This window comes from Salvia miltiorrhiza, chromosome 8 (genome assembly GCF_028751815.1).
Source record: "Salvia miltiorrhiza cultivar Shanhuang (shh) chromosome 8, IMPLAD_Smil_shh, whole genome shotgun sequence".
Classification (NCBI taxonomy): domain Eukaryota; kingdom Viridiplantae; phylum Streptophyta; class Magnoliopsida; order Lamiales; family Lamiaceae; genus Salvia; species Salvia miltiorrhiza.
Window position 1 is genome coordinate 27,908,734 of NC_080394.1, and position 18,373 is coordinate 27,927,106.

Consider the following 18,373-nt stretch of genomic DNA (forward strand, 5'->3'; position numbering starts at 1 on the left):
CGTGAGCAAAACTCGCGTCACCAAACAACTCAACATATCGTACAATATCTCATTGAAGCATGCTAATAACTCATCATTAATCATGCTATTATACTCAAGCTCATAACTCAAACTCATAACTCAAACCAACAAGTACTTAAAGCAATTGCTAATTCTCTCAAGCTTTAGCTCTAAGTTCTCATTTCATCCTTCTACTTAGTAGAAAATCTCTCTTAACAATGACATTAGATTCCTTCATCTAAATCATCGTGACTTATCACAACTGCTCAAACAATTCTCATCACAAAACATCTCAAATACATCACATCATAACTCATAATTATGCATCCTCAATCATATAACATCATACGATACAAACGCTCTCATGATTCATCATGTAACATCAACATATGCTCTTACAACATAATAACTCATTATTAATCATGTTGTCATCCTCAAACTCAAACTATGCATCTTCAAAGCATAACATCATAACTCATCATATAACCTCAACATCGTGCTCTTCAAAATTTAACGTCAAATAAACTTTGAAATTTTACATACCTCGTTGAGCCTGGTGTGATGGTGCGCTGAGCTCACGGTTGTTAATAACTATTAGTCTAGTGACTCATTCTAGACTAAACTCAAGACTTCTAATTCAGAGCTTAACCTTCGCTCTGATACCACTCTGTCACAGCCCGCCCTAACTATGGATAGTTAGGCCGAGTGATCCACGACTAGGGATGGGGTTAAAGAAGAAGGGGAAGAAAAGGGGCGTCATTTATAGCCGTAAAACTTACTCATCTTAATAAAACTCGTCATTTTTATTCATTAATACTCAATTGAAAACAGTCTATGAAAGACAGCATAAAACTTAATTAATATCATTAATCAAGTTATACATCGTATGAAACCATTCTCTTAAGACTCAAAGTATGACATAACATACTATAACATCAACAACATCTTGCAGCGGAAAGTAGCTAGACATATGTATGAAGACATATTCTAGACAGGTTAACTATTTATTAACAACCCTGGAGACTCCGCTCATTGCAGCACCATCATCACATCAGCTCAACCTGCACATTTAGAAAACATATGCAGGGCTGAGTACAAAAGCACTCAGTGGGCACGTATGCCTAGGTATAAAAATACATGCTTCAAAACTGTAAATTGTCATGCCATCATAAACAGTACAGCAAGGGAGTTTTTCGCTAAAAAGGCCCAAGCTTACTAAGTTCATTTGTGATTCTTAAAGTTCGTCTGATCAGACTAAGTTCTTTTGTAATCTATCATATCTGAAACTGTGTGCCGGAGAGGTGGCCACCTCTCACGGTCACTTGACCGGCCAACCCGCTAGATGACTCACGGTCACTGGTGTACACTAGCCCTGGCAGGATAGCTATCAACTGCTCAGGACCCGAATTCGATTGCATCATTGGCAAAGCCAAAGCAGATAGATATCATACTAAAATTGAAACATTTTATGGCAAGACAATAGTTGAAATAACTTTAACTCAAAGATTTTGTCATGAAATAACTTGCTTGAACGTAACATTTAAACTCATTTGATATATATGAAACTGAAATTAACAGTTAGATCATCTCATGCATTCATTCGTATAAGAGGCCTACGACACGCAGGGGATCTCTATATACGTATAGTAAAAGTAATGCCCACCTCGTTGTGTCTCTGTATCAATGAGTAACGTCACTCTCTCCCTCAAGTCGTTACTTCCCAAAAGGACCTTCATCGTTATGAAGAATTGGTGAGAAGTTATAAAAGAAACCTCGATTAATAATCTAATTTCTTTTATGAAACATTAGTATCTCTAATGTTCATCTCTCTTGATTGTTAATCAATATAACAATTATTATCTCTCGTCATTACTCATTAATTATAACATCCTTATGTTATAATTAGCAGCGCTTCAATTAAAAGAAATATTTAACACATCGAAAAGTCCACTTTCTTAGCAGATCTATTCGCTCTCATCTCGTCTAATTAACCAATTAGAAAGTTAAACTTTCCATTAGGCATGTATTTGAGTCACGGGTCAACAAGAATCGACTATGCTCAAATTCTAATTTCACTAAAAATTTCGACATGACCTATTCATATATAATGTCAGCCACGAGATTTCAACGCGTGAATCTCACTACGTGAACTCGTCTCTCGACTCAAAACTTAACATCTTGACATCTTTTCAACGCAAACCAAACAATTCAAAATCATCAAAACTCTTTATCAGTAAACTATCATTTATACTCGACACCAATTGTTCGAGTGTCAGATACCAACATTTATGTGCGTTAATCATAACTCTCACAACTCACACCATTTAGTCATATCGTATCATCCATCAAAACAAATATAATCAAGTTATTTTCTAGAAAGTTTTGCTGTTTTTGTGTCATCTTTAAAAATTCATAACAACCAACTCAATCATCATAAACTCTCATACCAATTGATCTCAAAAACTCCATGAAGTGTAGTTCACTCTAAAAATGGTAGTTAACCAAAAAGGTTAAAGGTTTTTGGAGATATTGCTCTTTTAGTGCAGGCTGTCAAAGATTGACAGTTTCTGCCAATTTTGTTTAGGCCATTAGAAACCAAGGCAAACCTTAATAAAATTCCATCAAATTTAATCAGCCAAAACTAAAGGTATCCTTGAAGATTTGGTTAAAATTTCACAAGAGAAAACGTTCATATGATCTGCCAAATAAACAATGAAACTCATACACTTTTACTGTTGGAAAAATATGACAGCAGAACAGGGCATTTTTGAAATAATAAACTGCTCTGTTTCAGAGGTCATAAAAATCGAAATATTATGTTTTTAGAAAAGTATTGAAGTCTAGTTTCGTTTAAAAAAAACGGTGATGCAAAATCCTTCATGGATTAATAGATATAAACGTTTTTGTGAAGTCTACCAACAGTTGACAGATTCTGTCAAGGATTTTTTCAAAATATCTTTAAAATACCAAACATCATCCAAAAGACATGAAATTTTGCAGCGACGAAATACACATATCATAGATAAACATACTAAAATTTCAGAGCCATCAAGCAATGAAAACTCATCGAAACATAAGCTTGAAACTGCTGTAAATTTTTTACAGAATTCCAGTTTTAATTTCTTTGACGACGAATCATTTCAGCTGAAAGTGCTCTGCACTGTTCATCCAAAGTGCTCTGCACTGTTCATCCTTTTCGCAAGAAAAGAGAAGGCCGACGCTGAAAATCGCATCTCGCCACTGCTGGGTTCCCGCCCACTACACGGCGCGCAGCTTTCGCATCTCGCCACCGCTGGGTTCATCTGCTATTAGAGAGAGAGAATCGCTACAGGAGCAGCAAGGGTTTGGGAATTGGGTTTGCAGCAGCAGCCGCTGCTCCCTTCTCGTTCCAGTCAGCCCGTCGCTGCCGCAAGATCCGCGACGCCGACGACGTCGCGCGACCTCTCCTGACGAAGCCCGCTGCTCGTCAGCACGCTGGAGAAGCCTGCGTCGAGGGGAGGCGTTTTCAGCAGGGAGAAGCGCCGCTCTCGCTGGACGGAATCCAGCCGGTCGCAGCTCGTAGGCGAGTCGGAGGTTACACCGACGACCTCGATTCCAGCCCAAAACCCGCAACAGCTCTGGGCGGCGGCTCAGATCTGGTCCGTTTCAGATCTGGTTTCAGTTCGTCGACGCCCGCTTGCCCAGACCCTAAGCAGCATCTCCTCTGCTGGTCGATGGACCTCCGTTCGCCGGCCGGAATTCATGACAAGGGGGCTCTCAACCTCCCTCCTATCTCCACAAACTTCGATCCTCCACGACCTCTAGACGCCTCTAAGAGGCACTCTCTTCAGCCGCTGCCCCTAGCCGCTGCTGCAAATACAAGCATCGCCACTTCGGCCGTTACTAGCGCCGCCGAAGCTGGTTTGCTGTTACAACTCGATGCTACTAAGATGCACTCTCTGCAGTCGACGCCTAATGCTGATACAGATAAGACTTCTGGAGGATTACACGACTCAGAACAGCTCATCCAGTCGTCCAGCCAACCTATCTCTTATGCCGCGAAAGTTCGGCCTACCATTATCAAGAAGCCGGATTTTCCTGCTTATGGCCTTCGTACCCTTCATTCGAAACGTGAGGGGGAGGTCGTTACTTTATCGATCCCGAAATCAGAGTATCAACAGCGTCTAGATGAATTCCAGTTTGCTTTGATCGGGAGGATGATCCTTCGCAAAGGCGACAAGCCGCGTTCGTTCACGGATATTACGCTAGAGTTGCAACGTATCTGGCAGTGCTCGGATTGCCAATTCATTCCTATGGCTAAGGGATTCTTTACTATCAAATTCAATACGCTGGAAGCAAAAAAAAAGGCAAAAGGAAATGCGATCCTCCAGCTTTCAACGGGTCACATACGTCTTCGAGAATGGTGCAGATACTTTGATCCTTATAAAGAAACCTCATCTCTTGCGCAAGTGTGGGTAAGGGTGTATTACCTCCCGGTGGAATTATGGACTCCAGTTATTATTGCTAATATTGGTCGAGCCCTAGGATATCCGTTGCGTATTGACAACGTTTCTGCTAATGGCCAAGTGGGGCACTTCGCCAGGGTCCTTGTGGAAATCAATATGGCGCTGCCCCTTCTCAATTCAATGTACATCGATGATGGTAATAATTCTTTCTACATTGAATTTGGTTTCGAATCTTTGCCGTTGTTCTGTTCTCGTTGTAAAATCACTGGTCATTCCACGGACAAATGCCGGAGAGTTGCGAAAGCAAATGGCAAGCAGAAGAATGAGGAAGCGGCTGATCAAGTTGAGGAGAATCATGAAAGAGCTACTACGGTGGATCCCAAGCCTGCTTGGCAGCCTAAGGAACAGGTTAATGAACCTAATGTCAAGGATAGTGATCTTCAGCCGATTGGATTGGAAAAACGTTACGGCGTGTTTCATAAAGATGATGAGAAGGTGGCCGAAACAGATAGCGACAGGGTGGACGAAAACTTTGTTGTTGAGTCTCCCGATATGTCTCTAAATGATGTTGTGCCTAATTCTAGTAGTGGCATACCCACAGCCGCTATTACGACTTCAGCATCTCAGGAAGAGCCTGGCATCGATCGCACCCCTGAGTCTGGTGCTTCAATCGTCCCTCTGCATGATGACTCGACTCATGCAACTGTGCCTCTTGATCAGGTTCGCCCAGCCTCAGACTCAACAGTCGAGCTCACTGAAGCTCCTACGGCCAAGCGAGGCCGAGGGCGTCCTAAGGGCGCTACCAAGCAAGTCGGGAAAGGGGGGATTTCTAATACCTCTATAAAGCAAAGGTTACGACATCCTGCTTCTATCTCCACTCCCGGGGATGCAGCTGGTCTTGCGATGACGGCGGTCTCTTCTCAACGTTGGGGGGACATCATGGATTCTGATATTCAACCGGTCTATCCTCAACGTTGGGGGGACATCATGGATTCTGATATTCAACCGGTCTATCCTCAACGTTGGGGGGACATCATGGATTCTTATATTCATACGGAGGATGATGCTCTTGAATTTTGATTGTCATGGGGTTCATGCTATGGAGCTCCTGCACATTTCTTGACTCTTTTTTCCTATCACGGTGTTTTTCCCTATGGGTCCTCGCCGTTATGGTTTCGTAGCCCGTTAGTTTGCGTCTGTTGTGCCTTCAACGGGTTTTCTTTGTTACTTTCGTTTTTCTTTTTCTCAATAAAATTTCAATTCAGCAGTGATATCGTAGAACACATATACGCAATAATATTCATTATGCAACGTCCCAAACTTCACGAATTTAAATAATCATACTCTAAAAACTTATACAATTTTCGTGCTTGGAAAAATACGAATTTAATATATATCGATTCTAGCATACCCTTAAGCACAAATATCAAGTCAAAACGATCAAACAAAAATCGAAAGACAAGCTAATATGTGAAAAACGGGGCTGCCCTCATGGGTTTCATAGCTACGGTTCGTTCCGTTCTTACTCCCTTCATTAAACATGCTCAACATCTACCCAAGAACAACATACTAAAATTTCACGACGATCCGACGTCGTTTCAAAATAAAGTCGAGAATCGACGTTTTTCGACGTCGACGAAAATCGAAAAGAAAACCATCAAAACGTAGGTAGAGATCTTACCTACTTAGATACGTGTTCGAAAAGATGATCGGGGCTCGTCTTCTCGCTCAAAACGGAGCTCAAAAGCTCCAACTCCTCAACAATGGAGATATACGTGAGTTGTGTGTGTGTTTAGTGTGTGTGAGATAATTAAAAATTAAAAGTGAGGGGTGTTGGCTGCTAACAGCCGTAAGTAAGTGAGGGGAAAGGGGTTTGGGCGGTTGGGGGGTGGTTAGGGGTAGGGTAGGTTAGATATTTAGTCGTTAAATATCTCGTTTTGTCTCGTCTCGTCTCGTCTTAACGACTAACTACTCATACTCTTCGTTACTCGCCCTCTCAACTCCTACTCACTTTCATTACACTCGTAATTCTATATAAATATAGAAAACGCATGCCCGTTCTCGAAATTCTGATAAACGAGCTCGGTTCGTTTATCGAGAAATCCCGATTTACTATTCACTCGTCGTCCAAAAATAAAAACTTTCATTATTGGACTCGTATCGAAAAACTAAGAATATTTCTCGACGACGTGCACGTAAGATTTTGAAAGTCGACAAACAGACGAAATAGCAGTATTTTTACTATTCATCGTCAAAAAGTCAAAAATTTCAAAAACGTCTTAACGGACTCAGATTTCACTTCCGAGTTCACCGTTCTCATTCAAATAATTATCTCGAATTATTCAAATACTCAAACTCAATTACGGATATAAAATCCCACATCATCCAAACATCATCAAAAGAACATCTCAACATCTTTTAAAAAAAAACAAGAAAACTTCATATAACTCCTCATCTCTGTACAAGTAATCAAACAAAGGATACCCTAATTACTCAAACTCAAGCAACTAAACACGTCATCAAAAGCCCGGGTATTACATAATTCTCTCTTGCCACACTTATTCTCTCTCTACTCAGGCCGCACCTCACTCATTCTATCTCCCCTCTGCTGCCCCTCCCCCCGTGCCATTTTCGTCTCCCTCTTTTGTATTTGACTCTCTTCCTCACTCATTCTCTTTCTCCTCTGCCTCTATGTATTGCCGACGTCGTTTCATCTTCATGTCTCCTCCTCTGCGCAGCCTTTCCTCCCGCTCCACGCCAACAACATCTCCTATCTCTCTATTATACTATGTGTTGAATTTGACGGCTTATTCTCCCACGCAGTCCGCGCTGCTCTCCCTTCATCTCTCTTAGGTCTTCTTCTCCTTCCGTAGTCCATGTCGCTCTCTACTCATGTCGATCAACCGATCAAAAAATCAACTATATTTTCGGTTCGATGTTTGGTCGGTCGGTTTGCCCAAAATCAGTCGGTTCGGCTCACAAAGACTGCTAACCGTCGTTGTCCGATTCTAGCTCTTTGGGTTGATTGACCGATCGAACTGACCGATTCACAGCCCCATATGTGATCGCGTATTTTTTTTTAACTTACATCCTCAACACTCTTATAAAAATATAGGTGACAAAAATAATTCTTCACCTCTTAACAATCGTTTTATGATAACTAATAAAATAAAGGGGTTATTGCCGGAAAATACATGTAGTTTGTCAATTTTCTGATTTATAACATGACTTTATAATTTGACCAGAAAATACATCAATTTTCAATTTAATCGCAATTATAACATGACTTTATAGTCTGACAAGAAAATACACCAAGTTTCAATTTATTCTCAATTATAACATGACCTTGTAATTAAATTAGTAGTATAATAATATCAAAGTTCAATATATTAAATATTTTTAATTTTCTTTTCATCTCACAATATACTATATATATATATATATATATATATATATATATATATTCAAATAAAAAGTATTAATATTTATTGTATATATATATACACACATATATTTGATAAATATACATCTATATGTAAATAATACTATGATATTATTTACTTTTTAACATAGTTTCTATTATATATGTACCTAAATTATTTATTGGTCCTAATATTTTATAATTTCATAATTTAAATAAATAAATACTTATTAATATATTAATAGAATATTAAAATCAAATTTATATATATGTGCATTTGTGTGTTGAAAATGTAGATATATATATATATATATATATATGTATATATATATATATATATTTTTAAACCATCAATATAATATCTTGATATATATATATATATATATATAATGAAATAATTAATCATCTAACTTAATTTTTATAAAAATTAATCAATTAATTAACAATATTTTATACATAACAATTTAATATAAATACAATAAATATTAATACATCTATGATGAAAAATAATCTAAATAAAGTCATGTTATAATTGAGAATAAATTGAAACTTGGTGAATTTTCTTGTGAGACTATAAAGTCATGTTATAATTGCGATTAAATTAAAAAATGATGTATTTTCTGGTCAAATTATAAAGTCATGTTATAAACCAGAAAATTGACAAACTACATGTATTTTTCGGCAATAACCCCTAAAATAAAATATAATACACTTTGAAAAAATATTGAAATTTATCTTGTGAGAAAATTCCAATGCTTTTCTTTTTTGCCCTGAAACCCGGTTTGTTGGATGAGTTATTGAATGAACTATTTAGTCTATCATTAGCAATCACTTTAACAATCTAACTATTCAACATCTTCAATATTTAATTAATTTCTCTTTCACATTCCTAATATTCATTTTAATCCAACCACATTTATTTTGAAAAATTTATCCATGACCACTCCAACCACCCAACCACAATACTTTATATAAATACTACTCCATATATTTATTTAACGGTTAATTGTCGGAAAATACACATACTTTTTCATTTTTGGATTTTTCCCATGACCAAATTTTTTTACTTGACAATACATGAATTGGAAAATTAAAAGGGAATTTCCCCCGCATTCAATTTTCCCCCCAAATTGAATCGAAGTTGGCAGTCAAAAAGTCAGCGTGGATATGTCGTCCGATGACTGAAACGATGGCGTTTGACATTAACGTAAAATGATGTCGTTTTACGTGTTGATGGTCAAAAAATAATTTTAAGTTCAAAATTAGGGAGGGTTCTGCAATTCACTCTTTCTATTAGGGTTCTTATAGCACAACCATGGATTCATACTGGAGCACAAGCTCGAATTTAGGAGCTCAACAAATTAATGAACATTGTAACCATTGAATTCCAGCTTGCTTGCGCACCTCCCACACTGAGAAAAATTCGGAGAGGCGATTCCTCTGTTGTCGAAAGCAAAATGTTGGTTTCCTCATCTTTCTTGTTTGGAATAATTTGTTAATATCTTATTTTTATTATAGGAGGATTGTGGCTTCTAGAACTGATTAGATCCCAAGCTCACGCCGCATTACATGGCCATGATTCAAAAATTGAAATTTCACCAAGTGGACCGTGCAGATAGAGAGGGTTGACACGCACACATATTTATTAATGCCATATCAGCTCTAAAGTCAGAAAAGCTAAATCGGAGTCAACCATTGTGGCATATCAAGCAATATCGAACATTTAATGCAACCGACTTGACATATAATCAAGATTTCGCTTTATCTGGCTAAAGGACAAGATTATATGAGGATTTCTATAGAATGTCAACACTTCCAAAGTACGACGGAGTTGCCAAAATCTAACATAGCCTCTCATTGGGTGCAACGGAAATAATTTTGAAGCCAACCACCGAAGTTTTTTAAGCACTCTCTCCAACGAACCTACTGAACACTTATGATGTATAAATACCCCATGGTATCCCAACGGAAAGACTACAAAAAACAATGCGCATTTGAATTTTACAGTTTCAAGCATTCAACCATATTCTCAAGAACTCAGCGTATTTCGAAGAAGGGAATTCTAAAGTGTTTACAAGCTTATTTTTGGAATTTCTAGATAAGTTCTTCCAGTTTTTGTATACAAACATTCCATTAGTTCTACGCCTTCTATATCAGTATCTTATGTATCTTAAGCCTAGATTAGAGAAAACTATCAAACTCATTATTCGTCTTGTAACAATGTGCTCTTAGTTGGAAACCCACTCTAAAAACCCTTCACCTTGTGTAAAAGTATGTGTTAGTGTTAGAAGGAATTCATCAAGTAAGCTACAAGTTCATAGTCTGAAAACTGAGAAGTTGTCTAGGGTGCAACCGAGGAAATTGCTTTAACATTCACGGCCGCGTAACCCGGGGATTAATCTAACGAAACTGATTTATCAAGCTGACTTGCAGCCTTAAAACAAAGAATCCAAAGTTAAGGGATTCTCCTATAAACCAGGATCATGGACGTAGGAGTATTCTCCGAACTACTTAAAATTGCATGTATTCTTATATTTAGTATTTCAATTTAGTTTGATATATCTGCTTAACTGTCAGCAAACTAATCTCATGCATCGCATACAACACAAGCATTAAAACTGTCTTTGAGTATATTTCATCAAACTGACTTAGGTCACTAATCTTAAACTGAACTTTGATTAAGCTAAATAGATAACTTAAAAGATTTTCTAAAAAGGTGAGTTAACCAACCACCACATTCCGCACTCACTAGTTATCAATCTTACTAACCAGCTTTCGAGCAGTCAGTTGGATTGCTAACTGAACTTTCAATTGGATTTTTTTTTGGCTTGGGGGTGGGTGGTCGAGGGGTGGGGCAGGGCAGGGGGTGAGTAAAAAGATTTTTTTTAAAGGTAAATGGTAAAATGGTAAGTGTGACTATTTTTTAAGTTTTTATCTTAGTGGACAAATTTTAAATTTACTAAAACAAATAGGTTATTTTCAAAATCCACTCTTAAAAAAATTGATAATAACGACCGAATTTTCGAACGTAAAAAATATTTATTTATATATATAAAAATAAAAATGAAAAAATAATATTAACGACCGAAAATTCGGTTGTTAAAAATATATATATATATATATAAACGATCAAAAAAATTTAAATTAAAAAAACAAAAGTAAATAAATAAAAATATAAACGACTGAATTTTCAAACAAGAGATGACTTATAGACCATGTGATCGTTATACATACGGCCCATATTTCAAATCTACGAAAAAATGTATGTAACGAATAGAGTTAGTAAAATCTACAAATAAGTCAACAAAAATCTATAAACAAATTAATTATAATGCATGAACAATCGTATTAAATTAATGTCGTAAAATTACGCACACTTCGAGATTCTAGCCGCCCATGATCAAATGTTGTTAGTGTGTCTTATTAACTTATTCATTAATCTTGATTCACATTATTTAATTTCAACGGTAGAATTTGAATATCTGACATTACTAATCTCATTTTTCATTTTAAAAACCATTCTCATTTGATCCATTACCTCTCTTTTTCTCTCTCTCTTCTATTAATATATACATTTATAATAAGTATTTATCTATTTAAATTATGAAATTATAAAATATTAGAACCAATAAATAATTTAGGTACATAGGAACTATGTTAAATAATTTATGAACTATATAATAGGAACTATGTTAGATGTATAATCATCAAATATATATGTATATATATATATTTATAGTATATTTTGAGAAGAAAAGAAAATTAAAAATATTTAATGCTAAATTTTGATATTATTATACTAAATAAATTATAAGGTCATGTTATAATTACAATTAAACTGAAAATTGGTGTATTTTCTTGTCAGACTATAAGGTCATGTTATAATTGCGATTAAATTGAAAATTAATGTATTTTCTGGACAAATTATAAAGTCATGTTATAAATCAAAAAATTGGCAAACTATGAGTATTTTCCGGCAATAACCCTTACATCTATTTTGATTTTAATACCTCAAAATTTTTTATTAATGTAATTAATTTTATAAATTACATAAAAATCAAAACTCGTTCTTTTATTCATTTATTTAAAGTAATAGAAAAAATGAACAGTTTGAGTGTTGATTTTTAGGTAATTTTTAAAATTAAGGACGTCAATAATAATTTTTGAGATATTAGAAATAAAATAAATGTATAAAAAAAATACTGACGCGAACTAAACTAGAGTTTCACTCATAGTAGGAACGTAGGTATCGATGGATATTATAGGATCATTATGCGGAATTTTAAGAGCAAAACAAATATCTAAGGAAAAAGAGCAGATATTGTACTAACAGCTAGCAACATGTTATTACAATGGTGTTCCCTATGATGTTAGAATATGGAATACATACAGCGTTGCTCAAATTCCCCTCATTCCAAGTCTAGCTCAGCTCCAAGGGGAATTTGATCGATATATACGGACTATCATGTTAAAAAGGCCATGAGTTGAGAAGACATTTAAATCAACACAACAAACACATTAAGAATAGCTGCTACGTTTTCTATGGTAACATGAAATTAAGTTGGTTTACCACTTTGGGCATCCTCCGCGCTCTCGTTCATTGATGCTTGGATGTGAGTGTTTTTGAGTTCCTCGTACTGCAAAAAAATGTGAAATCATTAGCTATTACAGGCGCATGGTAACAAGAATCACTTTTTTATTTGCATCAATCAGAACACAAAAACAGGCATGAATAATATATGAGCATGCACAAGAGAACTTCCCAACAATAATATAGCCCAGGCACTACAACCAAAAAAAAAAGTGTGCAAAGGATAAAGAAGAAAATGAGTAAGTTCACAAAAGAATGTCGACAGGTTGATAGGTAATGTACAATTTATTTGGATTCTCTCATATGCATCTCTACAAAAACTCACACCAACTAGTGTACATTTAACAATGGTAATATATCCCTAGACCTCGAGATGGCATTACTCATTTTGTAGGAGATTTTTTGCTTTATATGCAGAAAAAAGAAGTGTTATAGAGGAATTAACAAGCTATGCAAATTTGCACTACTTGTTTATATGATCCAAGGATACTAATCATTTTGGCAAAAATCCTCCGTAGCCCTAGGCCCCGAATTTTTTTCACTCTTGCCACATCAGCTTAATTTAATATTTTATTTTGGCATTTTAACTTTTTTCTTCATCTATTGTCACTTCAAGTTATTTTTCTTTTTGCATATTCAATATATAAAGAAGAAAGTAGCAAAACAGAAAAAGAATAAAATTCGAAGGCCACATTTGATTTTTGCCAAAGCATTCCTATGTCATCAAAAAACAAAATCAGGTTCAAAAAGATAAGCAGAGATAGTGTGGTAGGAGCAGAACAGATCAAATCAGGATAACCTCTCGGGACTTCTCTTGATGTGCAGCCAAAAGCTCATTATATCGTATTTGTAGATCAGATAATTCAGTTTGCAGCTTTTCATATTCCGACAGGGTTGGACCTCCTAGTTTTTGCTGGATGAACCTGTTAAACCACAAATATAAGAGTTTCATTTCACAACTATTGCTTTGTCAAGAAAAACTATAACTAGAGCAAAGAGATGCATCCATACTGGAAAGTCAAATGGATGATGGTGTAAACTCTCCTATTTTTAAGATGGAGTCAGAAATTTTTCATCTTTATGGAATCTTACATAGCATCCACCAAAGGTCAACTGAATCAATGGCATGCTTTTCAGAAACTACAAGCACAACTCTTGCTGGTCTTGTTGGAATAAGCGCTGCTATTGAAAACAGTCTTAGAGAAGCATAGTTATCTACTTGAGTTCAACGGCACCAGACTATACTAAAAACTTACAGCCATATACACAAGCAACCACATAATTTTCCACAAAGAATATTAATGGATTACATTTACGATGTACTTACTCAGTAGCTGAAGAAGGTTTGTCATTCTGCTCGTACAGTGCGACAAGAACTGCAGTTAAATGAAAAGGTTAGCAAAATAAGACATGTAGAAATGGAAACTTAATATCCGTATCAGATGAGTAAACAATGCAATGTTAAATGGGATGTGACCTTTTGTTAGAGCATCAAGAACTCCACTGGATTCAAGGTACTTTCTAAAAGCTTCCTTCTTCGCTTCCTTTTCCTGTCAAGACAAATAGCTAAATCAACAATTCAGTAGAGAGAGATCTGATTGTATTAGATCATGCCACAAATAATTGTATATGACTAAACTTTCAGCAACAGGCACAGAAAGAACTGTTATACATACTATCAAATGGAAAACAAGATTTTATGTCCTCTTCTGCATTATAAGTTTTGGTCCTTTTTCACTCGCATAAAAGCCATATATATTCTGTTTACAAAACAAGTAACTTTTTCCTTCATTTGAAATAAATTGGTAAAAGCTTAACAAAAGACTCCATCAGCAGTCAGCACACACATATTGCATGCTCAAAAGCACCTGCCCTGTCCATGTGCACGTGAAAAGGTAATTTTTTTTATTTAAAGGAACATCCTAGATCAACTAGCAGAAGAAGTAAAAGTTACTGCTATCTTTCTGTTTAAGATAAAAAGACTAAGAACAGTTGATAGATTTGATGGATTATTAGGAGCACTAATAAAAGTAAAATGGCAAGCAATCAAAGAAATGAGGAAACTCAAGAAGCAGGTTGTGAGTTGAAGACTTGGAAATGGGGATAATCTGCCAGCTTAGTAATAAATCAATCGAAGATGTCATATGATGCCATAATTGCAGAATTATGGATGTCAGAAGAAAGTGAGTGCTTGAAATGTTCCACAATGACGATACTACAAATTCACCAGGCATCGATATGGGAAAAGATTAGGATGTGTTATCATCCATACTCTTTACAAGTGTGTAATTACTGGTCCAATATTGATCGGATGAATTTCGGAAGTTGAAGCATGTCTCATCCTTCTTTCATGTGATTGATTGCAGTTCATATCAGCATGGCTTATAGTTTGATTGTGACAAAGTATTGATCAATGATAATTGAAGTATAGCATCTGAAACACATAACATAATATACTCTTTTATGTCCACTCTTGAGTATTTATCCTTCCTATAATATAAACTTTACAAAAGAAGCCCTTTCTAACTGATACCAAAATGCATCTTCTAAGTTACGGATCAAACAAAGAGAAAAAACAAGTGCTCATTTAACAATAGTGTCGTTGCTTCAACAGTAGTACCTATCAACTATGACAAATTCAGAATCTGTTTCGTCAATTCCATGTGAACATATGTATATATAAAACCACTCCGATCACAAAATCATGCCAGCAGAAATAGGGTAGTAAAAATAGCAAATCATAGTTTTAAATTTTCGTACAATCACCATACATCATACAGTCATGGAAATACATACTCAATAACAAATCCACATAGGTATTCAACTCAGATCTTAAACTAAAACGCACTATGTAGAATCTAGATACTCGCAGTCTCTGCTAATAATTTGGCACCTCACGATCTACAATATATTACGAAACGATAAATCTGAGTTAAATTGAGCGTATCTTAAGAAACTACAAACTGACAAGTCCTGAATAACACAGATCAGAAGTTCTAGTGTAAACAGCTCAGCGACATTTTCAGCTATTCCAGAATGCGATGCGAATGAAATTTAAGGGGCATTGTGAATTTACCATGTCCTTTCAGAGCATTAGCCACTTCAAAACTCCTCGCCCCGTATTGTAGAACAAGAGCCTTTGCCTTATTACAAGAATTATTTCTATTTGCAGTTGTGTGGGTGAGAGAGACAGAGAGATCACGGTTTCTGTACGAGCTACTTAATAATGATGGTTGGGGTTACATAAATATTGAGGGGAAAAGCAGTTTTCATATTTTTATTAAACGATTATTTTAAATAATTATGACTTATTCATATCAAGTCTATTTTATGCAAATTTTGAGAGTAATAATATTATCAAATTAATGCTTATAATAATAAGATAAATTGTAATTTTTGTTGCATTTTTATTTAATACAATTAACAAATTAAGACCAATTTCTTGAGAAAATGAATCATCACCAGATATCCCGTAAACAATCATCCAACTAATATAAAAATGTTATGAACTTGTTCAAAATACAAAAAAATAAATATAAAAGACAATAGAAAAAAAACAAATTCAGTTAGGACAACAATGAAATGCAACAAAAATAATTTATACTTTCAATCAACCGAATAAAATAAAAAATCTATAAATTTTTAACCAACAAAAGTATTTTTCATAAAAATTCAAGTTAGACAAAAATCAAATGCAACAAAAATAATATCTATAAATTCAATCTAAATAACAATTAACCACCATCATCGGAGAGAATGCTATCCTCACATATTGTGCAGACTTCCATATTATCACCATATTATCCTCGAGAAGCTAAATTCCACAAACTTCATCTTGAGCCTTGGGATCCATCACTACGGTAATTGCAAGAACCAAATCTTTCCAGAATTTGGTGAACTTATCCAGCAGCGGTCTTGTTAACATGCTCACAAAAAAAAAATCATAGCTCACATCACACACCATAGTTCAAAATAAATTTTCCACACAACATCAAAGATTGAGTTCGTTGTTGGATAAACATATGATGTTGGCTGCCTCATAAAATATTTTCCATCTGTCCCCAGTCATCCATGGTTATCCAAACAATGAAATACTTCCTTCAATTCAGAAGAAGCCACCAACATTAATTTTGTATTATATTGCATCAAGCTCTTTGTGCTGGGAACTTGAAGATGTTGTTTCAATTTGTTAAATCTTTCTTCATTATTAGCCAGACTCCACATCGTAAATGCATAACAGCTATAGCTTACATTTGAGAATAATGGAGTTCTTGATCGGTAGCAGATTTCTAATATATTCTATCGGATCTTTCAATGGATGAGATATTAGGAGATGTAATACAAAAAACATACATAGATTTTTTTAAAAATCTACGTGCACCGTAATAATTGTGAGACAAAACAATGTACTCAAAGAATGATAGGACTATCGCCGACTGCATGAAATTGTCAAGTACCAATCACAAAACCTGTTTGGCGGTATAAAAAACTATGAGCTTTTATTGAAATTGTAAGTACCAGCTCTTCGCTTTGTTTTATTAATTCCCCTTCTCACTCACCTGTATAAATTCATAAAATTCTGTGTCGACTTCCAAACTTCACCTATAAACACACATCAAAACCTTGTATTTTGCAACATAAAAAAAAATAATTAAGAGAGAAAATAAACTGACTGATAAGGGGGAAGGGGAGACGCTGGTAGCCGTTTTGTCGGATGGTGGCGGTCAAACAATGTTGGAAGTCGTCGCTGGACTGCTACGATTGTTATTGGCGAGGTCACGGCTCGTTGATGAAATTGGATGAAAAAAAGTGCTAACAGCGGTGAAGTTCTTGTGGCAAGTGGGGAGACGAAAGATAGGTTGTGGTTGTGAAGGGGTGAGAAGCGGCTGTGTTTTTGTCAAGTGAGATGGAGTTGTAGTTATGAAAATTAAATAATGTGATTATCGGTCAGTTTTTTTCTTCTGAGAAAAATAAGGATAAAAATCAATCTAAAACTGATTGAATCCGTGGTAATCTCAAACAGAAGTTAATCACGTTCTTTTAAATATAAGAAAGCTAATCACGTTCTTTTAAATTATATAAGAAAATATGGCGCTAAAATTTTACCGTTAAATTATTCTTTTATATAATATATAGATTAGTACACGGTTCACAATATATTTATATTTTTTTAAAAAAATTGAATTAAATGAAAATATTAAAAATATCATTATTTATAATTAAGTTCGATTATTTAGTAACAAAAAAAATCTTTAATATAGATATTGTTTGATTTGTAGTGTATAATAATTAATAAACTATTATCAATTAAATGAGTATATAATATTATATTTAATGAGTATCGTATAATAATAATTTAATCAATAGATTGTAAAGTAAATAATTTAAATTAGTATCATTTTTGAACAAATAATACTAATTCATCAATATAAAAAAAGGTTTAGTTAATAATCTACAAATAATAGTAAATTGGTTTGGGAATATGATAAATACCCATAAATAAATCTATAATAATATATTAAAAAGCCAATTTTCAATTTCACATCAATTTCAAATTGTGTGGCAATTTTGTGATTATAATAAAATTGATGGTTTATTTGTAATTATATTTTTCCTTTTTATTTTCTTTATCTTCTTATTTTTATGTTTATTTCTTTTTCTAAAATTGTGAAATTTGACTAATTATAGAATATTTGATATGCATATCAAATTAAAGATTAAGATGAGAACTTTAACTTGATATGCATTATGTAAATTCTCAAAAGAAAAGGATATGCATTATGTAAATATTAGATTTAAAATATATAAGTTATATTTGTCTACAAATTTAAAATTTTAAAAATTGTCTCTCCTCTTTCCTCTTTTTATTAATAAATCTATTTTCTAATTCTTTTTTATTTTCAGTTTTATTTTTAT

At 34.6% G+C, this 18,373-nt stretch overlaps 1 protein-coding gene and 1 long non-coding RNA gene across 2 annotated transcripts; both read right to left on the reverse strand.

Moving 5' to 3' along the window:
* Positions 1-784: 784 nt before the first annotated feature.
* Positions 785-6,217, reverse strand: LOC130997456 (uncharacterized). The gene is made up of 3 exons (XR_009093093.1): positions 6,127-6,217; positions 1,664-1,730; positions 785-1,061 (listed from the first exon to the last, which is right to left on the reverse strand). It is a non-coding gene; the product is annotated as an uncharacterized LOC130997456 (long non-coding RNA).
* Positions 6,218-12,164: 5,947 nt separating this feature from the next.
* LOC130997445 (uncharacterized) lies at positions 12,165-15,716 on the reverse strand. The gene is made up of 5 exons (XM_057922770.1): positions 15,534-15,716; positions 13,935-14,007; positions 13,785-13,833; positions 13,257-13,380; positions 12,165-12,503 (listed from the first exon to the last, which is right to left on the reverse strand). Exons 1-5 carry the CDS (start codon positions 15,534-15,536, stop codon positions 12,423-12,425), a joined length of 330 nt encoding a protein of 109 aa, XP_057778753.1. The 5' UTR covers positions 15,537-15,716; the 3' UTR covers positions 12,165-12,422.
* Between the last annotated feature and the right edge of the window lie 2,657 nt (positions 15,717-18,373).